General features: G+C 47.5%; 1 protein-coding gene across 3 annotated transcripts in view; it reads right to left on the bottom strand.

The window, feature by feature from the left end:
• LOC120046855 (exportin-1) overlaps window positions 1–25,668 on the bottom strand; it is a 76,945-nt gene that overhangs the window by 37,789 nt on the left and 13,488 nt on the right. For all 3 annotated transcript variants that reach the window (XM_038992418.1, XM_038992420.1, XM_038992419.1), the window contains exons 4-7: window positions 19,178–19,250; window positions 13,359–13,420; window positions 13,203–13,247; window positions 7,980–8,161 (exon numbers count right to left, since the gene is read on the bottom strand). In XM_038992418.1, coding sequence (XP_038848346.1) covers window positions 7,980–8,161; window positions 13,203–13,247; window positions 13,359–13,420; window positions 19,178–19,250 — 362 coding nt within the window. The remainder of the gene's footprint in view (window positions 1–7,979; window positions 8,162–13,202; window positions 13,248–13,358; window positions 13,421–19,177; window positions 19,251–25,668) is intronic.

Raw genomic sequence — 25,668 nt, 5'->3', positions numbered from 1 at the left:
TAACAGCTGTTGGTAGAGCAGGGTGCTAACAGCTGTTGGTAGAGCAGGGCGCTAACAGCTGTTGGTAGAGCAGGGCGCTAACAGCTTTTGGTAGAGCCTGGTGCTAACAGCTTTTGGTAGAGCCTGGTGCTAACAGCTTTTGGTAGAGCCTGGTGCTAACAGCTTTTGGTAGAGCAGGGTGCTAACAGCTTTTGGTAGAGCAGGGTGCTAACAGCTTTTGGTAGAGCCTGGTGCTAACAGCTTTTGGTAGAGCAGGGTGCTAACAGCTTTTGGTAGAACAGGGTGCTAACAGCTTTTGGTAGAGCAGGGTGCTAACAGCTTTTGGTAGAGCAGGGTGCTAACAGCTTTTGGTAGAGCAGGGTGCTAACAGCTTTTGGTAGAGCAGGGTGCTAACAGCTTTTGGTAGAGCAGGGTGCTAACAGCTTTTGGTAGAGCAGGGTGCTAACAGCTTTTGGTAGAGCAGGGTGCTAACAGCTTTTGGTAGAGCAGGGTGCTAACAGCTTTTGGTAGAGCAGGGTGCTAACAGCTTTTGGTAGAGCAGGGTGCTAACAGCTTTTGGTAGAGCAGGGTGCTAACAGCTTTTGATAGAGCAGGGTGCTAACAGCTTTTGGTAGAGCAGGGTGCTAACAGCTTTTGGTAGAGCAGGGTGCTAACAGCTGTTGATAGAGCAGGGTGCTAACAGCTGTTGGTAAAGCAGGGTGCTAACAGCTGTTGGTAGAGCAGGGTGCTAACAGCTGTTGGTAGAGCAGGGTGCTAACAGCTGTTGGTAGAGCAGGGTGCTAACAGCTTTTGGTAGAGCAGGGTGCTAACAGCTGTTAGTAGAGCCTGGTGCTAACAGCTGTTGGTAGAGCCTGGTGCTAACAGCTGTTGGTAGAGCCTGGTGCTAACAGCTGTTGGTAGAGCCTGGTGCTAACAGCTGTTGGTAGAGCAGGGTGCTAACAGCTGTTGGTAGAGCAGGGTGCTAACAGCTGTTGGTAGAGCAGGGTGCTAACAGCTGTTGGTAGAGCAGGGTGCTAACAGCTGTTGGTAGAGCAGGGTGCTAACAGCTGTTGGTAGAGCAGGGTGCTAACAGCTGTTGGTAGAGCAGGGTGCTAACAGCTGTTGGTAGAGCAGGGTGCTAACAGCTGTTGGTAGAGCAGGGTGCTAACAGCTGTTGGTAGAGCCTGGCGCTAACAGCTGTTGGTAGAGCAGGGTGCTAACAGCTGTTGGTAGAGCAGGGTGCTAACAGCTTTTGGTAGAGCAGGGTGCTAACAGCTGTTGGTAGAGCAGGGTGCTAACAGCTTTTGGTAGAGCAGGGTGCTAACAGCTGTTGGTAGAGCAGGGTGCTAACAGCTTTTGGTAGAGCAGGGTGCTAACAGCTGTTGGTAGAGCAGGGTGCTAACAGCTGTTGGTAGAGCAGGGTGCTAACAGCTTTTGGTAGAGCAGGGTGCTAACAGCTGTTGGTAGAGCAGGGTGCTAACAGCTTTTGGTAGAGCAGGGTGCTAACAGCTGTTGGTAGAGCAGGGTGCTAACAGCTTTTGGTAGAGCAGGGTGCTAACAGCTGTTGGTAGAGCAGGGTGCTAACAGCTTTTGGTAGAGCAGGGTGCTAACAGCTGTTGGTAGAGCAGGGTGCTAACAGCTGTTGGTAGAGCAGGGTGCCAACAGCTGTTGGTAGAGCAGGGTGCCAACAGCTGTTGGTAGAGCAGGGTGCTAACAGCTGTTGGTAGAGCAGGGCGCTAACAGCTGTTGGTAGAGCAGGGCGCTAACAGCTGTTGGTAGAGCAGGGCGCTAACAGCTTTTGGTAGAGCAGGGCGCTAACAGCTTTTGGTAGAGCAGGGCGCTAACAGCTTTTGGTAGAGCCTGGTGCTAACAGCTTTTGGTAGAGCCTGGTGCTAACAGCTTTTGGTAGAGCCTGGTGCTAACAGCTTTTGGTAGAGCAGGGTGCTAACAGCTTTTGGTAGAGCAGGGTGCTAACAGCTTTTGGTAGAGCCTGGTGCTAACAGCTTTTGGTAGAGCAGGGTGCTAACAGCTTTTGGTAGAACAGGGTGCTAACAGCTTTTGGTAGAGCAGGGTGCTAACAGCTTTTGGTAGAGCAGGGTGCTAACAGCTTTTGGTAGAGCAGGGTGCTAACAGCTTTTGGTAGAGCAGGGTGCTAACAGCTTTTGGTAGAGCAGGGTGCTAACAGCTTTTGGTAGAGCAGGGTGCTAACAGCTTTTGGTAGAGCAGGGTGCTAACAGCTTTTGGTAGAGCAGGGTGCTAACAGCTTTTGGTAGAGCAGGGTGCTAACAGCTTTTGGTAGAGCAGGGTGCTAACAGCTTTTGGTAGAGCAGGGTGCTAACAGCTTTTGGTAGAGCAGGGTGCTAACAGCTTTTGATAGAGCAGGGTGCTAACAGCTTTTGGTAGAGCAGGGTGCTAACAGCTTTTGGTAGAGCAGGGTGCTAACAGCTGTTGATAGAGCAGGGTGCTAACAGCTGTTGGTAAAGCAGGGTGCTAACAGCTGTTGGTAGAGCAGGGTGCTAACAGCTGTTGGTAGAGCAGGGTGCTAACAGCTGTTGGTAGAGCAGGGTGCTAACAGCTTTTGGTAGAGCAGGGTGCTAACAGCTGTTAGTAGAGCCTGGTGCTAACAGCTGTTGGTAGAGCCTGGTGCTAACAGCTGTTGGTAGAGCCTGGTGCTAACAGCTGTTGGTAGAGCCTGGTGCTAACAGCTGTTGGTAGAGCAGGGTGCTAACAGCTGTTGGTAGAGCAGGGTGCTAACAGCTGTTGGTAGAGCAGGGTGCTAACAGCTGTTGGTAGAGCAGGGTGCTAACAGCTGTTGGTAGAGCAGGGTGCTAACAGCTGTTGGTAGAGCAGGGTGCTAACAGCTGTTGGTAGAGCAGGGTGCTAACAGCTGTTGGTAGAGCAGGGTGCTAACAGCTTTTGGTAGAGCAGGGTGCTAACAGCTGTTGGTAGAGCAGGGTGCTAACAGCTGTTGGTAGAGCAGGGTGCTAACAGCTGTTGGTAGAGCAGGGTGCCAACAGCTGTTGGTAGAGCCTGGTGCTAACAGCTGTTGGTAGAGCAGGGTGCGAACAGCTTTTGGTAGAGCAGGGTGCGAACAGCTGTTGGTAGAGCAGGGTGCTAACAGCTGTTGGTAGAGCAGGGTGCTAACAGCTGTTGGTAGAGCAGGGTGCTAACAGCTGTTGGTAGAGCAGGGTGCTAACAGCTGTTGGTAGAGCAGGGTGCTAACAGCTTTTGGTAGAGCAGGGTGCTAACAGCTGTTGGTAGAGCAGGGTGCTAACAGCTGTTGGTAGAGCAGGGTGCTAACAGCTGTTGGTAGAGCAGGGTGCTAACAGCTGTTGGTAGAGCAGGGCGCTAACAGCTGTTGGTAGAGCAGGGCGCTAACAGCTGTTGGTAGAGCAGGGCGCTAACAGCTTTTGGTAGAGCAGGGCGCTAACAGCTTTTGGTAGAGCAGGGCGCTAACAGCTTTTGGTAGAGCCTGGTGCTAACAGCTTTTGGTAGAGCCTGGTGCTAACAGCTTTTGGTAGAGCCTGGTGCTAACAGCTTTTGGTAGAGCAGGGTGCTAACAGCTTTTGGTAGAGCAGGGTGCTAACAGCTTTTGGTAGAGCCTGGTGCTAACAGCTTTTGGTAGAGCAGGGTGCTAACAGCTTTTGGTAGAACAGGGTGCTAACAGCTTTTGGTAGAGCAGGGTGCTAACAGCTTTTGGTAGAGCAGGGTGCTAACAGCTTTTGGTAGAGCAGGGTGCTAACAGCTTTTGGTAGAGCAGGGTGCTAACAGCTTTTGGTAGAGCAGGGTGCTAACAGCTTTTGGTAGAGCAGGGTGCTAACAGCTTTTGATAGAGCAGGGTGCTAACAGCTTTTGGTAGAGCAGGGTGCTAACAGCTTTTGGTAGAGCAGGGTGCTAACAGCTTTTGGTAGAGCAGGGTGCTAACAGCTTTTGGTAGAGCAGGGTGCTAACAGCTTTTGGTAGAGCAGGGTGCTAACAGCTTTTGGTAGAGCAGGGTGCTAACAGCTTTTGGTAGAGCAGGGTGCTAACAGCTTTTGGTAGAGCAGGGTGCTAACAGCTTTTGGTAGAGCAGGGTGCTAACAGCTTTTGATAGAGCAGGGTGCTAACAGCTTTTGGTAGAGCAGGGTGCTAACAGCTTTTGGTAGAGCAGGGTGCTAACAGCTGTTGATAGAGCAGGGTGCTAACAGCTGTTGGTAAAGCAGGGTGCTAACAGCTGTTGGTAGAGCAGGGTGCTAACAGCTGTTGGTAGAGCAGGGTGCTAACAGCTGTTGGTAGAGCAGGGTGCTAACAGCTTTTGGTAGAGCAGGGTGCTAACAGCTGTTAGTAGAGCCTGGTGCTAACAGCTGTTGGTAGAGCCTGGTGCTAACAGCTGTTGGTAGAGCCTGGTGCTAACAGCTGTTGGTAGAGCCTGGTGCTAACAGCTGTTGGTAGAGCAGGGTGCTAACAGCTGTTGGTAGAGCAGGGTGCTAACAGCTGTTGGTAGAGCAGGGTGCTAACAGCTGTTGGTAGAGCAGGGTGCTAACAGCTGTTGGTAGAGCAGGGTGCTAACAGCTGTTGGTAGAGCAGGGTGCTAACAGCTGTTGGTAGAGCAGGGTGCTAACAGCTGTTGGTAGAGCAGGGTGCTAACAGCTGTTGGTAGAGCAGGGTGCTAACAGCTTTTGGTAGAGCAGGGTGCTAACAGCTGTTGGTAGAGCAGGGTGCTAACAGCTGTTGGTAGAGCAGGGTGCTAACAGCTGTTGGTAGAGCAGGGTGCCAACAGCTGTTGGTAGAGCCTGGTGCTAACAGCTGTTGGTAGAGCAGGGTGCGAACAGCTTTTGGTAGAGCAGGGTGCGAACAGCTGTTGGTAGAGCAGGGTGCTAACAGCTGTTGGTAGAGCAGGGTGCTAACAGCTGTTGGTAGAGCAGGGTGCTAACAGCTGTTGGTAGAGCAGGGTGCTAACAGCTGTTGGTAGAGCAGGGTGCTAACAGCTTTTGGTAGAGCAGGGTGCTAACAGCTGTTGGTAGAGCAGGGTGCTAACAGCTGTTGGTAGAGCAGGGTGCTAACAGCTGTTGGTAGAGCAGGGTGCTAACAGCTGTTGGTAGAGCAGGGCGCTAACAGCTGTTGGTAGAGCAGGGCGCTAACAGCTGTTGGTAGAGCAGGGCGCTAACAGCTTTTGGTAGAGCAGGGCGCTAACAGCTTTTGGTAGAGCAGGGCGCTAACAGCTTTTGGTAGAGCCTGGTGCTAACAGCTTTTGGTAGAGCCTGGTGCTAACAGCTTTTGGTAGAGCCTGGTGCTAACAGCTTTTGGTAGAGCAGGGTGCTAACAGCTTTTGGTAGAGCAGGGTGCTAACAGCTTTTGGTAGAGCCTGGTGCTAACAGCTTTTGGTAGAGTAGGGTGCTAACAGCTTTTGGTAGAACAGGGTGCTAACAGCTTTTGGTAGAGCAGGGTGCTAACAGCTTTTGGTAGAGCAGGGTGCTAACAGCTTTTGGTAGAGCAGGGTGCTAACAGCTTTTGGTAGAGCAGGGTGCTAACAGCTTTTGGTAGAGCAGGGTGCTAACAGCTTTTGGTAGAGCAGGGTGCTAACAGCTTTTGATAGAGCAGGGTGCTAACAGCTTTTGGTAGAGCAGGGTGCTAACAGCTTTTGGTAGAGCAGGGTGCTAACAGCTTTTGGTAGAGCAGGGTGCTAACAGCTTTTGGTAGAGCAGGGTGCTAACAGCTTTTGGTAGAGCAGGGTGCTAACAGCTGTTGGTAGAGCAGGGTGCTAACAGCTGTTGGTAGAGCAGGGTGCTAACAGCTGTTGGTAGAGCAGGGTGCTAACAGCTGTTGGTAGAGCAGGGTGCTAACAGCTGTTGGTAGAGCAGGGTGCTAACAGCTGTTGGTAGAGCAGGGTGCTAACAGCTGTTGGTAGAGCAGGGTGCTAACAGCTTTTGGTAGAGCAGGGTGCTAACAGCTGTTAGTAGAGCCTGGTGCTAACAGCTGTTGGTAGAGCCTGGTGCTAACAGCTGTTGGTAGAGCCTGGTGCTAACAGCTGTTGGTAGAGCATGGTGCTAACAGCTGTTGGTAGAGCAGGGTGCTAACAGCTGTTGGTAGAGCAGGGTGCTAACAGCTGTTGGTAGAGCAGGGTGCTAACAGCTGTTGGTAGAGCAGGGTGCTAACAGCTGTTGGTAGAGCAGGGTGCTAACAGCTGTTGGTAGAGCAGGGTGCTAACAGCTGTTGGTAGAGCAGGGTGCTAACAGCTGTTGGTAGAGCAGGGTGCTAACAGCTGTTGGTAGAGCAGGGTGCTAACAGCTGTTGGTAGAGCAGGGTGCTAACAGCTGTTGGTAGAGCAGGGTGCTAACAGCTGTTGGTAGAGCAGGGTGCTAACAGCTGTTGGTAGAGCAGGGTGCTAACAGCTTTTGGTAGAGCAGGGTGCTAACAGCTGTTGGTAGAGCAGGGTGCTAACAGCTTTTGGTAGAGCAGGGTGCTAACAGCTGTTGGTAGAGCAGGGTGCTAACAGCTTTTGGTAGAGCAGGGTGCTAACAGCTGTTGGTAGAGCAGGGTGCTAACAGCTTTTGGTAGAGCAGGGTGCTAACAGCTGTTGGTAGAGCAGGGTGCTAACAGCTGTTGGTAGAGCAGGGTGCTAACAGCTGTTGGTAGAGCAGGGTGCTAACAGCTGTTGGTAGAGCAGGGTGCTAACAGCTGTTGGTAGAGCAGGGTGCTAACAGCTTTTGGTAGAGCAGGGTGCTAACAGCTGTTGGTAGAGCAGGGTGCTAACAGCTTTTGGTAGAGCAGGGTGCTAACAGCTGTTGGTAGAGCAGGGTGCTAACAGCTGTTGGTAGAGCAGGGTGCTAACAGCTGTTGGTAGAGCAGGGTGCTAACAGCTGTTGGTAGAGCAGGGTGCTAACAGCTGTTGGTAGAGCAGGGTGCTAACAGCTGTTGGTAGAGCAGGGTGCTAACAGCTGTTGGTAGAGCAGGGTGCTAACAGCTGTTGGTAGAGCAGGGTGCTAACAGCTTTTGGTAGAGCAGGGTGCTAACAGCTGTTGGTAGAGCAGGGTGCTAACAGCTGTTGGTAGAGCAGGGTGCTAACAGCTGTTGGTAGAGCAGGGTGCTAACAGCTGTTGGTAGAGCAGGGTGCTAACAGCTGTTGGTAGAGCAGGGTGCTAACAGCTGTTGGTAGAGCAGGGTGCTAACAGCTGTTGGTAGAGCAGGGTGCTAACAGCTTTTCTTTTTCTTTCCCCCCCCCCCCCCCACCTTTATTTAACCAGGTAGGCCAGTTGAGAACAAGTTCTCATTTACAACTGCGACCTGGCCAAGATAAAGCATAGCAGTGTGAACAGACAACAACACAGAGTTACACATGGAGTAAACAATAAACAAGTCAATAACACAGTAGAAAAAAAATAAAAAATGAGTCTATATACATTGTGTGCAAAAGGCATGAGGAGGTAGGCAATAAATAGGCCATAGGAGCGAATAATTACAATTTAGCAGATTAACACTGGAGTGATAAATCATCAGATGATCATGTGCAGGTAGAGATACTGGTGTGCAAAAGAGCAGAAAAGTAAATAAATAAAAACAGTATGGGGGTGAGGTAGGTAGTTGGGTGGGCTGTATACCGATGGACTATGTACAGCTGCAGCGATCGGTTAGCTGCTCAGATAGCTGATGTTTAAAGTTAGTGAGGGAGATATAAGTCTCCAACCTCACTGATTTTTGCAATTCGTTCCAGTCATTGGCAGCAGAGAACTGGAAGGAAAGGCGGCCAAATGAGGTGTTAGCTTTTGGGATGACCAGTGAGATATACCTGCTGGAGCGCGTGCTACGGGTGGGTGTTGTTATGGTGACCAGTGAACTGAGATAAGGCGGAGCTTTACCTAGCATGGACTTATAGATGACCTGCTTTCCGCATATAAGGAAAATGTATCCACACATGACTAAGTGGCTTTGGATCAATGCGTCTGCTAAATGGTGTATATATATAAATATTACAGATATAAAAGATCTGCTATGTTAAGATATACAGTATATTTCTGTATTACCTGTCTTTGAGGTGCTTGGCCTTGACCTGGGTCATCTGTCCACTAGAGAAGTCAAACACCTCCTCACTGAGCAGCTTGAGGATGATCATGTTGTTCTGACAGAGGCTCTCGCTGGTGCGGCTGGCTCCCACGATGTCACTGATGAACGTGGGCCAGTGCTTGGGCCACTCCTGCTTCAGGATCTGGAGGGAAAGGAGGAGAGGTATACACACACATTAATATAAACAATCATTCATACATGCAAACACGCGCACACCCATTCGCGGATGTACGCGAACACACACACACACACACAATACAGACATACTGTAGGTACACACACACACACTGTAGGAACACACACACACACACAATACAGACATACTGTAGGTACACACACACATACACACACAGTAGGCGCACACACACACACACACACACACACACACACACACACACACACACACACACACACACACACACACACACACACACACACACACACACACACACACACACACACACACACACACACACACACACACACACACACAAACACACACGTGACCAATTAGGTTTGAGCCCATGTTGTCTGCACACCACCAGACTACAGTGTCTTCAGGAAGTATTCACACCCCTTGACCTTTCCCACATTGTGTTGTGTTACAGCCTGAATTTAAAATGGATTCAATCGAGATGTTTTTGTCATCATGTTGTTCTACATTTTTACAAGTTCATAAAAAAATTAGAAGCTGAAATGTCTTGAGTCAACAAGTATTAAACCCCTCGTTATGTCAAGTCTATAGTTCAGGAGTAAAAATGTCACATAGTAAGTTGGATGGACTCACTCTGGGTGCAATAATAGTGTTTAACATGATCTTGTAATAACTACCTCATCTCTGTACCCCACACATACAATTATCTATAAGGTCCCTCAGTCGAGCTGTGAATTGCAAACACAGATTCAACCACAAAGACCAGGGAGGTTTTCCATTGCCTCACAAAGAAGGGTACCTATTGGTAGATGGGTAAAAAAAAAAAAAAAGCAGACATTGAATATTCCTTTAAGCATGGTGAAGTAATTAATCACAAGATACAGGTATCCTTCCTAACTCAGTTGCCGGAGAGGAAGGAAACCGCTCAGGGATTTCACTATGGGGCCAATGGTGACTTTAAAACAGTTACAGAGTTTTAATGGCTGTGATAGGAGAAAACTGAGGATGGATCAACAACATTGTAGTTACTCCACAATACTAACCTAATTGACAGAGTGAAAAGAAGGAAGCCTGTACAGAATAAAAATATTCCAAAACATGCATCCTGTTTGCAACAAGGAACTAAAGTAATACTGCAAAAAAATATGGCAAAGCAATTCACTTTCTGTACTGAATTCAAAGCATTATGTTTGGGTCAAATCCAATACAACACATTACTGAGTACCACTCTCCATATTTTCAAGCTTAGTGGTGGCTGCATCATGTTATGGGTATGCTCGTCATAGGCAAGGAAGTTTCAGGTTCAGTCTGCTTTCCAACAGACACTGGGAGATGAATTCACCTTCCAGCAGGACAATAACCTACAACACAAGGCCAAATCTACATTGGAGTTGCTTACCAAGAAGACCCTGAATGTTCCTGAACGGCCAAGTTACAGTTTTGACTTAAACTTCTTCTGGCTGCAAGCCCGAGGCCGGCCACAATATGACAACAGCCACTTCAAGTGCAGGGCGCGAAATTCAAAATATATGTTTTAGAAATATTTAACTTTCACACATTAACAAGTCCAATACAGCAAATGAAAGGTACACATCTTGTGAATCCAGCCAACATGTCCAATTTTTAAAATGTTTTACAGCGAAAACAGCACGTATATTTATGTTAGCTCACCACCAAATACAAAAAAGGACAGACATTTTTCACAGCACAGGTAGCATGCACAAAGCCAACCTAACTAACCAAGAACCAACCAAACTAACCAACAAACAACTTCATCAGATGACAGTCTTATAACATGTTATTCAATAAATCTATGTTTTGTTCGAAAAATGTGCATATTTCAGGTATAAATCATAGTTTACATTGCAGCTACAATCAGAAATTGCACCGAAAGCAGCCAGAGTAATTACAGACACCAACGTCAAATACCTAAATACTCATCATAAAACATTTCTGAAAAATACATAGTGTACAGCAAATGAAAGACAGGCATCTTGTGATTCCAGCCAATATTTCCGATTTATTAAGTGTTTTACAGCGAAAACACAATATAGCGTTATATTAGCTTACCACAATAGCCAGAAACACAAGCCATTTCCCAGTAGCAAAAGTTAGCGATCGTGACAAACCAGCAAAAGATATATAATTTTTGACTAACCTTGATAAGCTTCATCAGATGACAGTCCTATAACATCAGGTTATACATACACTTATGTTTTGTTCGAAAATGTGCATATTTAGAGCTGAAATCAGTGGTTATACATTGTGCTAATGTAGCATATTTTTCCCACAACGTCCGGATATTTTTCTGACACTTTTTCTGACACACATATTCTGACCAAATAGCTATTCATAAACATAACTAAAAAATACATGTTGTATAGGAAATGATAGATACACTAGTTCTTAATGCAATCGCCGTGTTAGAATTCTAAAAATAACTTCATTACGACATACAGCTTAGGTATGACGAGAGAGTACCCAAAAGCTGGGCGCAAACGACTAGTTCACATGTTCGACAGATATATGAAATAGCATCATAAAATGGGTCCTACTTTTGCTGATCTTTCATCAGAATGTTGTACAAGGGGTCCTTTGTCGGGAACAATCGTTGTTTGGATTTAGAACGGCCTTTTTCCCTCTCGATTTAGCAAGCACACTCGCCAAGTGGCGCGAATCTCTCCATGTCAACAAACGGAAGAGAACGGACCACGGCAAAACTCCCGAAAAAAATTCAATAATCTGATTAAACTATATTGAAAAAACATACTTTACGATGATATTGTCACATGTATCAAATAAAATCAAAGCCGGAGATAGTAGTCGCCTATAACGACAGCTTTTCAAAAGGCAATCCCCGGTTCCTTCTTGCGCCTTCCTGAAAACAGGAAATGGGTGACACGTCATTCCAAGAGGATTTATTCCAACTCAGACCAAGATAAACACTCCATTTCTTCTCTCACTGCCTCTTGACATCTAGGGGAAGGTGTATGACGTGCATGTATACTAATACGTATCATGCCCATTTATAGGCAGGACCTAGAACAGAGCATCGATTTCAGATTTTCCACTTCCTGGTCAGGAAGTTTGTGCCAAATGAGTTCTGTTTTACTCACAGATATAATTCAAACGGTTTTAGAAACTAGAGAGTGTTTTCTATCCAATAGTAATAATAATATGCATATTGTACGAGCAAGGATTGAGTACGAGGCCGTTTGAAATGGGCACCTTTTATCTGGCTACTCAATACTGCCCCTGCAGCCCAAACAGGTTAAATCTGCTTGAAAATCTATGACAAGACTTGAAAATGGATGTCTAGCCATGTTCAACAACCAACTTGACAGAGCTTGAAGAATTAATAAAAATTATAATGGCAAATATTGTACAATCCAGGTGTACAAAGCTCTTAAAGACTTACCCAGAAAGACTCACAGCTGCCAAAGGTGATTCTAATATGTATTGACTCAAAGGGTTGAATACTTATGTAAATGAGATATTTCTGTATTTCATTTTTAATAAACGTGCACAAGATTCAACACAATACTTCCAATAAGAAGTCCAATGTTTTACTAAATATGTCAGCTGATACAGGATAAATGGTTTATTCCCGCTTCATAACTGGGTTGATAATCTGCTGCTACTCTGTGTTGTACTCCACTCAATATTTATATTGGGGTTTCACTACACTGCTTGTAATGGCTGTACGCTGTCTTCTTATAACATGTACCAGCTAATAGGATTTATTTGATGTTTTCTATATGTGAGTTTAGTTTCCTCCTGTAAATGTGCCATGCCATTCAACAATACAATGAACGTCAATGTTTGTATCTGTCTTCTTTGTATTATTATTGGAAAATAATAAACATATTATACAAATGTAAGAAATGTGGACAAATGTTGAAAAAACACATTTTTACTTTGTCATTATGGGGTATTGTGTGTAGATGAGTGAAAAAAACAAACATATAAATTTAATCAACTTTGAATTCAGGCTGTAACAACAACAACATGTGGAATAAGTCAAGGGGTCTGAATACACACACACACACACACACACACACACACACACACACACACACACACACACACACACACACACACACACACACACACACACACACACACACACACACACACACACACACACACACACACACACACACGGATATGTGGTATTGGTGGAGTAGGGGCCTGAGGACACAGTGAACTCTGTGAATGTAATGTTTTTTAAAATTGTATAAACTGCCTTAATTTAGCTGGACCCCAGGAAGAGGATCCAAAATAAATACAAACACAAAACCCTTTCTGAAGGATCTGTACGTTAGCTTGCTGTGCTAAAGCCTATAGCCATCATTAGTTCTGGGAGCTAATGCTGCTCTCAGAGAAGGTTACTCATTCCTTAAGTGTGTGATTCACCAAACTACCACCCTTACACACACACACACACACACACACACACACCCACACACACACACACACGTCAGAACAGACAGTAGATGCTGAGACACCCTGACCTGGTGGGTCTCTTCAGGACAAAACAACATCAGCTGATGCAGACACACTGACTCACACTCAATGACACACACACACACACACACACACTCATGCAGCTACAGTCAGCTGTACACACACATGATACACACATATGATTGAACACACACACAGTTACCCACACACAGTTTGGAGGACTCTGCCCAGATGAAGCTGAGCAGCTCACCTGAGTCCTAGTTACAAAGAGAGCATCCTAGTTCATTCACAGACAGGAGAACAGCAATATTAGTAGGTGCACACACACACACACACACACACACAGACACACACACACACACACACACACACACACACACACACACACACACACACACAGACACAGGCACAGACACACACACACACACACACACACAGGCACAGACACACACAGAGAGACAGACACACACAGACACAGACACACACAGACACACACAGACACAGACACAGACACACACACAGACACACACAGACACACACACAGACACACACACTCTCTTACCTGAACAAGGATCATGTTCAGCTTTCCAATGTACACTTTCTCTTTCTGAAAAAGATGAATGAGAGCGCTGTTATCATCACCACGGTAACAACTACCAGCTCCATCTGACAGGGGAGTTTACACTCATATTAACATGACACATGTTTCAGCCCTCACCTCCACCATTGTAGCGTCCGACGACGTCTTGATAATAAGTCCAACAACATACTTTTTAATACCTGCAGAGACAAGCAGAGACAACAGGATCATATCAGAGACCAGCAGAAACAACAGGATCAGATCAGAGACCAGCAGAAACAACAGGATCAGATCAGAGACCAGCAGAAACAACAGGATCAGATCAGAGACAACAGGATCAGATCAGAGACCAGCAGAAACAACAGGATCAGATCAGAGACAACAGGATCAGATCAGAGACCAGCAGAAACAACAGGATCAGATCAGAGACAACAGGATCAGATCAGAGACCAGCAGAAACAACAGGATCAGATCAGAGACCAGCAGAAACAACAGGATCAGATCAGAGACAACAGGATCAGATCAGAGACCAGCAGAAACAACAGGATCAGATCAGAGACAACAGGATCAGATCAGAGACCAGCAGAAACAACAGGATCAGATCAGAGACCAGCAGAAACAACAGGATCAGATCAGAGACAACAGGATCAGATCAGAGACCAGCAGAAACAACAGGATCAGATCAGAGACAACAAGATCAGATCAGAGACCAGCAGAAACAACAGGATCAGATCACAGACATGCAGAAACAACAGGATCAGATCAGAGACAACAGGATCAGATCACAGACCAGCAGAAACAACAGGATCAGATCAGAGACAACAGGATCAGATCAGAGACAAGCAGAAACAACAAGATCAGATCAGAGACAACAGGATCAGATCAGAGACCAGCAGAAACAACAGGATCAGATCAGAGACCTGCTTTACCTCCTAACCTACTGCACTGCAGGTATTTACTTAAAAAGTAGCTACAAATATTCACATTTTTATTGAAAAACTTCAAAGAAACACAGTAGTTTCAACAGTATCGACTGTATTGAAAAACCATTCGGTGGCTATTTCCAAATACCCCGGTACACAGTATACCGCCCAAGTCTAATATACACACTACCTAGTGAAAGAAATGATTAAAATGTTGACGTGACCGGGGATTGCACAATAAAGTCAGAGCCTTATTGGTCCCTAAGTTGATCAGCTCTCCTGTGTAGCTGATGCTAGATCTTCAGCCAACATATTGATCCTCAGCCTGTCTGTCATGGCTTTCCATCTACATGTTTTAACAACATGCTGGGACGGATAGACTCATACCAGTGGTCGCTGGCTTCGCTAAAGCTACAGCACAAGTCCCTTTGCAATCCCTCAACTAACAGCAGCACCCTAGCTTTCCCCTTGTGTAAAGAACTGCCAAGAGACAGAACACAGTCTTTCTGCAGAAGTGAACAGGACTCAGCCGAGCAGAAAATGAACCCGGCGTGCTTAGAGGGGAACACGGCCCGACTTGGCAACCGCACGTCGGCCGGGTTAAGGGGGAGAGAGAGAGAGAGGGTGTCGCTGCCTCCACAATTAAGACGTCTCGAGTTGTCAGGAGCAATATTCCAAAGGACAGCTGATTCTCTCCATGGGTTCTTCTCCAACTCTTAATGAGCAAGAACACGTGTCTTAAGAGACAGACAATGAAACTAAGACACAGATACAGTGTTCAAACTCACCTACAGTCGTGTCAACACGCATTCTATAGTCTGATGTCCTGTTCCACCCTGTCCTCAGACACGAGGTGAGGGAATGGTTTGGTTGGCGAGCGAGGCTGAGAGGGGCGAAAGGTGATTGATTTACAACAATCTGGCCTTAATGCCCACCTGGTACAGTCAGGAGAGGACTGGCCACCCCTCAGAGCCTGGTTCCTCTCTACCCAATACAGTCAGGAGAGGACTGGCCACCCCTCAGAGCCTGGTTCCTCTCTACCCAATACAGTCAGGAGAGGACTGGCCACCCCTCAGAGCCTGGTTCCTCTCTACCCAATACAGTCAGGAGAGGACTGGCCACCCCTCAGAGCCTGGTTCCTCTCTACCCAATACAGTCAGGAGAGGACTGGCCACCCCTCAGAGCCTGGTTCCTCTCTACCCAGTACAGCCAGGAGAGGACTGGTCACCCCTCAGAGCCTGGTTCCTCTCTACCCAGTACAGTCAGGAGAGGACTGGTCACCCCTCAGAGCCTGGTTCCTCTCTACCCAGTACAGTCAGGAGAGGACTGGCCACCCCTCAGAGCCTGGTTCCTCTCTACCCAATACAGTCAGGAGAGGACTGGCCACCCCTCAGAGCCTGGTTCCTCTCTACCCAGTACAGCCAGGAGAGGACTGGTCACCCCTCAGAGCCTGGTTCCTCTCTACCCAGTACAGTCAGGAGAGGACTGGTCACCCCTCAGAGCCTGGTTCCTCTCTACCCAGTACAGTCAGGAGAGGACTGGCCACCCCTCAGAGCCTGGTTCCTCTCTACCCAGTACAGCCAGGAGAGGACTGGCCACCACTCAGAGCCTGGTTCCTCTCTACCCAGTACAGCCAGGAGAGGACTGGCCACCCCTCATAGCCTGGTTCCTCTTTACCCAGTACAGCCAGGAGAGGACTGGCCACCCCTCATAGCCTGGTTCCTCTTTACCCAGTACAGCCAGGAGAGGACTGGCCACCCCTCATAGCCTGGTTCCTCTTTACCCAGTACAGCCAGGAGAGGACTGGCCACCACTCAGAGCCTGGTTCCTCTCTACCCAGTACAGCCAGGAGAGGACTGGTCACCCCTCAGAGCCTGGTTCCTCTCTACCCAGTACAGTCAGGAGAGGACTGGTCTCCCCTCAGAGCCTGGTTCCTCTCTACCCAGTACAGCCAGGAGAGGACTGGTCACCCCTCAGAGCCTGGTTCCTCTCTACCCAGTACAGTCAGGAGAGGACTGGTCACCCCTCAGAGCCTGGTTCCTCTCTACCCAGTACAGTCAGGAGAGGACTGGCCACCCCTCAGAGCCTGGTTCCTCTCTACCCAGTACAGCCAGGAGAGGACTGGCCACCACTCAGAGCCTGGTTCCTCTCTACCCAGTACAGCCAGGAGAGGACTGGCCACCCCTCATAGCCTGGTTCCTCTTTACCCAGTACAGCCAGGAGAGGACTGGCCACCCCTCATAGCCTGGTTCCTCTTTACCCAGTACAGCCAGGAGAGGACTGGCCACCACTCAGAGCCTGGTTCCTCTTTACACAGTACAGCCAGGAGAGGACTGGCCACCCCTCGTAGCCTGGTTCCTCTCTACCCAGTACAGCCAGGAGAGGACTGGCCACCCCTCAGAGCCTGGTTCCTCTCTACCCAGTACAGCCAGGATAGGACTGGCCACCACTCAGAGCCTGGTTCCTCTTTACCCAGTACAGCCAGGAGAGGACTGGCCACCCCTCAGAGCCTGGTTCCTCTCTACCCAATACAGTCAGGAGAGGACTGGCCACCCCTCAGAGCCTGGTTCCTCTCTACCCAGTACAGCCAGGAGAGGACTGGTCACCACTCAGAGCCTGGTTCCTCTCTACCCAGTACAGTCAGGAGAGGACTGGCCACCCCTCAGAGCCTGGTTCCTCTCTACCCAGTACAGTCAGGAGAGGACTGGCCACCCCTCAGAGCCTGGTTCCTCTCTACCCAGTACAGCCAGGAGAGGACTGGTCACCACTCAGAGCCTGGTTCCTCTCTACCCAGTACAGTCAGGAGAGGGCTGGCCACCCCTCAGAGCCTGGTTCCTCTCTACCCAGTACAGTCAGGAGAGGACTGGCCACCCCTCAGAGCCTGGTTCCTCTCTACCCAGTACAGTCAGGAGAGGACTGGCCACCCCTCAGAGCCTGGTTCCTCTCTACCCAGTACAGTCAGGAGAGGACTGGCCACCCCTCAGAGCCTGGTTCCTCTCTACCCAGTACAGCCAGGAGAGGACTGGCCACCACTCAGAGCCTGGTTCCTCTCTACCCAGTACAGCCAGGAGAGGACTGGCCACCCCTCATAGCCTGGTTCCTCTTTACCCAGTACAGCCAGGAGAGGACTGGCCACCCCTCATAGCCTGGTTCCTCTTTACCCAGTACAGCCAGGAGAGGACTGGCCACCCCTCATAGCCTGGTTCCTCTTTACCCAGTACAGCCAGGAGAGGACTGGCCACCACTCAGAGCCTGGTTCCTCTCTACCCAGTACAGCCAGGAGAGGACTGGTCACCCCTCAGAGCCTGGTTCCTCTCTACCCAGTACAGTCAGGAGAGGACTGGTCTCCCCTCAGAGCCTGGTTCCTCTCTACCCAGTACAGCCAGGAGAGGACTGGTCACCCCTCAGAGCCTGGTTCCTCTCTACCCAGTACAGTCAGGAGAGGACTGGTCACCCCTCAGAGCCTGGTTCCTCTCTACCCAGTACAGTCAGGAGAGGACTGGCCACCCCTCAGAGCCTGGTTCCTCTCTACCCAGTACAGCCAGGAGAGGACTGGCCACCACTCAGAGCCTGGTTCCTCTCTACCCAGTACAGCCAGGAGAGGACTGGCCACCCCTCATAGCCTGGTTCCTCTTTACCCAGTACAGCCAGGAGAGGACTGGCCACCCCTCATAGCCTGGTTCCTCTTTACCCAGTACAGCCAGGAGAGGACTGGCCACCACTCAGAGCCTGGTTCCTCTTTACACAGTACAGCCAGGAGAGGACTGGCCACCCCTCGTAGCCTGGTTCCTCTCTACCCAGTACAGCCAGGAGAGGACTGGCCACCCCTCAGAGCCTGGTTCCTCTCTACCCAGTACAGCCAGGATAGGACTGGCCACCACTCAGAGCCTGGTTCCTCTTTACCCAGTACAGCCAGGAGAGGACTGGCCACCCCTCAGAGCCTGGTTCCTCTCTACCCAATACAGTCAGGAGAGGACTGGCCACCCCTCAGAGCCTGGTTCCTCTCTACCCAGTACAGCCAGGAGAGGACTGGTCACCACTCAGAGCCTGGTTCCTCTCTACCCAGTACAGTCAGGAGAGGACTGGCCACCCCTCAGAGCCTGGTTCCTCTCTACCCAGTACAGTCAGGAGAGGACTGGCCACCCCTCAGAGCCTGGTTCCTCTCTACCCAGTACAGCCAGGAGAGGACTGGTCACCACTCAGAGCCTGGTTCCTCTCTACCCAGTACAGTCAGGAGAGGACTGGCCACCCCTCAGAGCCTGGTTCCTCTCTACCCAGTACAGTCAGGAGAGGACTGGCCACCCCTCAGAGCCTGGTTCCTCTCTACCCAGTACAGTCAGGAGAGGACTGGCCACCCCTCAGAGCCTGGTTCCTCTCTACCCAGTACAGTCAGGAGAGGACTGGTCACCCCTCAGAGCCTGGTTCCTCTTTACCCAGTACAGTCAGGAGAGGACTGGCCACCCCTCAGAGCCTGGTTCCTCTCTACCCAGTACAGTCAGGAGAGGACTGGTCACCCCTCAGAGCCTGGTTCCTCTTTACCCAGTACAGTCAGGAGAGGACTGGCCACCCCTCAGAGCCTGGTTCCTCTCTACCCAGTACAGCCAGGAGAGGACTGGCCACCCCTCAGAGCCTGGTTCCTCTCTAGGTTTCTTCCTTCTAGGGAGTTTTTCTCTAGACACTGTGCCACTGGGCTCCCGAGTGGCACAGCGGTCTAAGGCACCGCATCTCAGTGCTAGAGGCGTCACTACAGACACCCTGGTTCGAATCCAGGCTGTATCACAACCAGCCGTGATTGGAAGTCTCATAGGGCGGCACACAATTGGCCCAGCGTCGTCCGGGTTTGTCCGGTGTAGGCCGTCATTGTAAATAAGAATTTGTTCTGAACTGACTTGCCTAGTTAAATAAAGGTTAAATAAATTGATTCTGCATTGCTTGCTCTTCGGCTGGGTAACTGTAAAGCCCTGAGTGACCACTGCTGATATAAAAAGGTCTGTCTAAAAGAGATGTGATTTGTGCAGGGACAGCGAGGCTTACCTTCACACTGGTTTCTGGGTAGAATCTTCCATCTTGTTTTGATAACGGTTTCCAGAATCTGCAGAGCATAGTACTGTAACGCACAAGGAGAGAAACAGCGGTCGGTGACAGTGGTCATAGCAACGCTGAACATTAAAAACATTTGGTGCATATTTCAGAGCAACAGAAACAATAAAAAAACATGAATTGAGCCTAAAAAATTATATATATATTTTGTTCAACCTTTTCATTTGGATTGAACTACATTTCATGCAGATTTTTAGTATGTAAACATTTCAATAAAAGTGGTATTTTAGTTTTGGTCTGTACGAGCCACCGTAGGGCTGAAGGCATGTAGAAGTCCTGCTGTTTCTCTCAGGACCACACCAGAAGGTGAAAGACCGAGGGAAAGAACACTAATTCACCTCACAACATTTGTTTTCTTCAATACTACTGTTTATTTGTTTTTTTAAAAAGTGACAGATTCTACTTGTAATAAAAAAAAATACTATATAAAATAAAGATATCATTATTATTACCACGGTCCCATTGTCTTTAGTTACGTCCAACCAAGAAGCCTGAGAGACATTGCAGGTTTGGTATAAAAACTTTGTCTAAGCAATTGGTTTAAAAGGTTGTTAGCAGAAATGTGAACGTTGGTCTGTTTAGGAACCACCAGGGTATGACTGGCGTCTTACTGCACCTAACAAACCTCTTCCCTCACAAGAACCACAATAATCAGGTTGAGGGTGCATCCCAAATGTCATCATATCCCTTATATAGTGCACTACCAGCTCTGGTTAAAAGGAGTGCACTATATAGGGAATAGGGTACCATTCTAGACACGGACCAATTTTCACCTTAAACTGGTGTGTCTCATAAGAAACAGCAAGACCAGCCACAGGTTTTCATTTGTCCTATATCTATCAAATGAATGATATGCTTTTATAAAGTCAAACAAAAATAAACATTTAAAAACGACTTAAATGTACAAGGTAGTGTATTTTATTATTTGGTCTATTGTTATTTGGATCAACAGTATTTCAACTGCAGGGATCACTGTTTCAAAAGGTAAGATGGAAGACAGTAGGGATCACTGTTTCAAAAGGTAAGATGGAAGACAGCAGGGATCACTGTTTCAAAAGGTGGAAGACAGTAGGGATCACTGTTTCAAAAGGTAAGATGGAAGACAGCAGGGATCACTGTTTCAAAAGGTAAGATGGAAGACAGCAGGGATCACTGTTTCAAAAGGTAAGATGGAAGACAGTCGGGATCACTGTTTCAAAAGGTGGAAGACAGCAGGGATCACTGTTTCAAAAGGTAAGATGGAAGACAGCAGGGATCACTGTTTCAAAAGGTAAGATGGAAGACAGCAGGGATCACTGTTTCAAAAGGTAAGATGGAAGACAGCAGGGATCACTGTTTCAAAAGGTAAGATGGAAGACAGCAGGGATCACTGTTTCAAAAGGTAAGATGGAAGACAGCAGGGATCACTGTTTCAAAAGGTAAGATGGAAGACAGTCGGGATCACTGTTTCAAAAGGTGGAAGACAGTAGGGATCACTGTTTCAAAAGGTGGAAGACAGCAGGGATCACTGTTTCAAAAGGTAAGATGGAAGACAGCAGGGATCACTGTTTCAAAAGGTGGAAGACAGTAGGGATCACTGTTTCAAAAGGTAAGATGGAAGACAGCAGGGATCACTGTTTCAAAAGGTAAGATGGAAGACAGCAGGGATCACTGTTTCAAAAGGTAAGATGGAAGACAGCAGGGATCACTGTTTCAAAAGGTAAGATGGAAGACAGCAGGGATCACTGTTTCAAAAGGTAAGGTGGAAGACAGCAGGGATCACTGTTTCAAAAGGTAAGGTGGAAGACAGCAGGGATCACTGTTTCAAAAGGTAAGGTGGAAGACAGCAGGGATCACTGTTTCAAAAGGTAAGATGGAAGTCAGTAGGGATCACTGTTTCAAAAGGTGGAAGACAGTAGGGGTCACTGTTTCAAAAGGTGGAAGACAGCAGGGATCACTGTTTCAAAAGGTAAGATGGAAGACAGTAGGGATCACTGTTTCAAAAGGTGGAAGACAGTAGGGGTCACTGTTTCAAAAGGTGGAAGACAGCAGGGATCACTGTTTCAAAAGGTAAGATGGAAGACAGTAGGGATCACTGTTTCAAAAGGTAAGATGGAAGACAGTAGGGATCACTGTTTCAAAATGTAAGATGGAAGACAGTAGGGATCACTGTTTCAAAATGTAAGATGGAAGACAGTAGGGATCACTGTTTCAAAATGTAAGATGGAAGACAGTAGGGATCACTGTTTCAAAAGGTGGAAGACAGTAGGGATCACTGTTTCAAAAGGTAAGATGGAAGACAGCAGGGATCACTGTTTCAAAAGGTGGAAGACAGCAGGGATCACTGTTTCAAAAGGTAAGATGGAAGACAGCAGGGATCACTGTTTCAAAAGGTGGAAGACAGCAGGGATCACTGTTTCAAAAGGTGGAAGACAGCAGGGATCACTGTTTCAAAAGGTGGAAGACATTAGGGATCACTGTTTCAAAAGATGGAAGACAGCAGGGATCACTGTTTCAAAAGGTGGAAGACATTAGGGATCACTGTTTCAAAAGGTAAGATGGAAGACAGCAGGGATCACTGTTTCAAAAGGTAAGATGGAAGACAGCAGGGATCACTGTTTCAAAAGGTGGAAGACAGCAGGGATCACTGTTTCAAAAGGTGGAAGACAGCAGGGATCACTGTTTCAAAAGGTGGAAGACATTAGGGATCACTGTTTCAAAAGGTGGAAGACAGCAGGGATCACTGTTTCAAAAGGTAAGATGGAAGACAGCAGGGATCACTGTTTCAAAAGGTGGAAGACAGTAGGGATCACTGTTTCAAAAGGTGGAAGACATTAGGGATCACTGTTTCAAAAGGTGGAAGACAGCAGGGATCACTGTTTCAAAAGGTAAGATGGAAGACAGTAGGGATCACTGTTTCAAAAGGTGGAAGACAGCAGGGATCACTGTTTCAAAAGGTAAGATGGAAGACAGCAGGGATCACTGTTTCAAAAGGTAAGATGGAAGACAGTAGGGATCACTGTTTCAAAATGTAAGATGGAAGACAGTAGGGATCACTGTTTCAAAAGATGGAAGACAGCAGGGATCACTGTTTCAAAAGGTAAGATGGAAGACAGTAGGGATCACTGTTTCAAAAGATGGAAGACAGCAGGGATCACTGTTTCAAAAGGTAAGATGGAAGACAGCAGGGATCACTGTTTCAAAAGATGGAAGACAGCAGGGATCACTGTTTCAAAAGATGGAAGACAGCAGGGATCACTGTTTCAAAAGGTAAGATGGAAGACAGCAGGGATCACTGTTTCAAAAGATGGAAGACAGCAGGGATCACTGTTTCAAAAGATGGAAGACAGCAGGGATCACTGTTTCAAAAGGTAAGATGGAAGACAGTAGGGATCACTGTTTCAAAAGATGGAAGACAGTAGGGATCACTGTTTCAAAAGGTAAGATGGAAGACAGTAGGGATCACTGTTTCAAAAGATGGAAGACAGCAGGGATCACTGTTTCAAAAGGTGGAAGACAGTAGGGATCACTGTTTCAAAAGATGGAAGACAGCAGGGATCACTGTTTCAAAAGGTGGAAGACAGCAGGGATCACTGTTTCAAAAGATGGAAGACAGCAGGGATCACTGTTTCAAAAGGTAAGATGGAAGACAGCAGGGATCACTGTTTCAAAAGATGGAAGACAGCAGGGATCACTGTTTCAAAAGGTGGAAGACAGTAGGGATCACTGTTTCAAAAGATGGAAGACAGCAGGGATCACTGTTTCAAAAGGTGGAAGACAGTAGGGATCACTGTTTCAAAAGATGGAAGACAGCAGGGATCACTGTTTCAAAAGGTGGAAGACAGCAGGGATCACTGTTTCAAAAGATGGAAGACAGCAGGGATCACTGTTTCAAAAGGTAAGATGGAAGACAGCAGGGATCACTGTTTCAAAAGATGGAAGACAGCAGGGATCACTGTTTCAAAAGGTGGAAGACAGCAGGGATCACTGTTTCAAAAGGTGGAAGACAGTAGGGATCACTGTTTCAAAAGGTGGAAGACAGCAGGGATCACTGTTTCAAAAGGTGGAAGACAGCAGGGATCACTGTTTCAAAAGGTGGAAGACAGTAGGGATCACTGTTTCAAAAGGTGGAAGACAGCAGGGGTCACTGTTTCAAAAGGTGGAAGACATTAGGGATCACTGTTTCAAAAGGTAAGATGGAAGACAGCAGGGATCACTGTTTCAAAAGGTAAGATGGAAGACATTAGGGATCACTGTTTCAAAAGGTGGAAGACAGTAGGGATCACTGTTTCAAAAGGTGGAAGACATTAGGGATCACTGTTTCAAAAGGTGGAAGACAGCAGGGATCACTGTTTCAAAAGGTGGAAGACAGCAGGGGTCACTGTTTCAAAAGGTGGAAGACAGTAGGGATCACTGTTTCAAAAGGTAAGATGGAAGACAGTAGGGATCACTGTTTCAAAAGGTAAGATGGAAGACAGTAGGGATCACTGTTTCAAAAGATGGAAGACAGCAGGGATCACTGTTTCAAAAGGTAAGATGGAAGACAGCAGGGATCACTGTTTCAAAAGGTAAGATGGAAGACAGCAGGGATCACTGTTTCAAAAGGTGGAAGACAGCAGGGATCACTGTTTCAAAAGGTGGAAGACAGCAGGGATCACTGTTTCAAAAGGTAAGATGGAAGACAGTAGGGATGACTGTTTCAAAAGATGGAAGACAGCAGGGATCACTGTTTCAAAAGGTAAGATGGAAGACAGCAGGGATCACTGTTTCAAAAGGTAAGATGGAAGACAGTAGGGATCACTGTTTCAAAAGATGGAAGACAGCAGGGATCACTGTTTCAAAAGGTGGAAGACAGCAGGGATCACTGTTTCAAAAGGTGGAAGACATTAGGGATCACTGTTTCAAAAGGTGGAAGACATTAGGGATCACTGTTTCAAAAGGTAAGATGGAAGACAGCAGGGATCACTGTTTCAAAAGGTAAGATGGAAGACAGCAGGGATCACTGTTTCAAAAGGTGGAAGACAGCAGGGATCACTGTTTCAAAAGGTGGAAGACATTAGGGATCACTGTTTCAAAAGGTAAGATGGAAGACAGCAGGGATCACTGTTTCAAAAGGTAAGATGGAAGACAGCAGGGATCACTGTTTCAAAAGGTGGAAGACAGCAGGGATCACTGTTTCAAAAGGTAAGATGGAAGACAGCAGGGATCACTGTTTCAAAAGATGGAAGACAGCAGGGATCACTGTTTCAAAAGGTAAGATGGAAGACAGCAGGGATCACTGTTTCAAAAGATGGAAGACAGCAGGGATCACTGTTTCAAAAGATGGAAGACAGCAGGGATCACTGTTTCAAAAGGTGGAAGACAGTAGGGATCACTGTTTCAAAAGGTAAGATGGAAGACAGTAGGGATCACTGTTTCAAAAGGTAAGATGGAAGACAGTAGGGATCACTGTTTCAAAAGGTAAGATGGAAGACAGCAGGGATCACTGTTTCAAAAGGTGGAAGACAGTAGGGATCACTGTTTCAAAAGGTGGAAGACAGCAGGGATCACTGTTTCAAAAGGTGGAAGACAGCAGGGATCACTGTTTCAAAAGATGGAAGACAGTAGGGATCACTGTTTCAAAAGATGGAAGACAGTAGGGATCACTGTTTCAAAAGGTGGAAGACAGTAGGGATCACTGTTTCAAAAGGTAAGATGGAAGACAGTAGGGATCACTGTTTCAAAAGGTAAGATGGAAGACAGCAGGGATCACTGTTTCAAAAGGTGGAAGACAGTCAGTGATTCAACAAATAAATGAGATTGAAGGTTGTTAGTTTTAAAGCTGGGGGGGCTTTTCATTAAAGGTGCACTACACTGTTATCACTACTAACTGTTGGTCTACACACCAATAGCAGGTGTCAGCCGATGCCTATTGAACATCTGGAGAACCTGTTGACTGATACACCTTCAATTATTACCAGACAGAAATAAAACAAGGCAGAAATAAAACAAGGCAGAAATAAAACAAGGCCAATGAAATGAAAGACAGAGGGTGAGGTCTTACAACACTTTGTTCTGCTGCCACCAGCGCCGCATTGCAAGGTTAAGGGATGGAGAGAAGATCAGAGAGGGAGAGAGACAGAGAGACAGAGACAGAGAGAGACAGAGAGAGAGAGAGAGAGAGAGAGAGAGAGAGAGAGAGAGAGAGAGAGAGAGAGAGATGTGATCCCTTCAGGTGAAATATCACGTCGCTCACTACTAGACCTCTCATCTATATTACTGTAAGATCGACCCTACTGACTGCACCCCACTTCCTCTACCCTAATGACTGACTGCAGTCTGTACCCCACTCCCTCTACCCTCATGACTGACTGCAGTCTGTACCCCACTTCCTCTACCCTAATGACTGACTGCAGTCTGTACCCCACTCCCTCTACCCTCATGACTGACTGCAGTCTGTACCCCAC

The sequence above is a fragment of the Salvelinus namaycush genome, chromosome 4 (assembly GCF_016432855.1).
Source record: "Salvelinus namaycush isolate Seneca chromosome 4, SaNama_1.0, whole genome shotgun sequence".
Classification (NCBI taxonomy): domain Eukaryota; kingdom Metazoa; phylum Chordata; class Actinopteri; order Salmoniformes; family Salmonidae; genus Salvelinus; species Salvelinus namaycush.
Note: the sequence above shows the minus strand (reverse complement) of the source record. Positions and strands in the feature narration are given on the sequence as shown.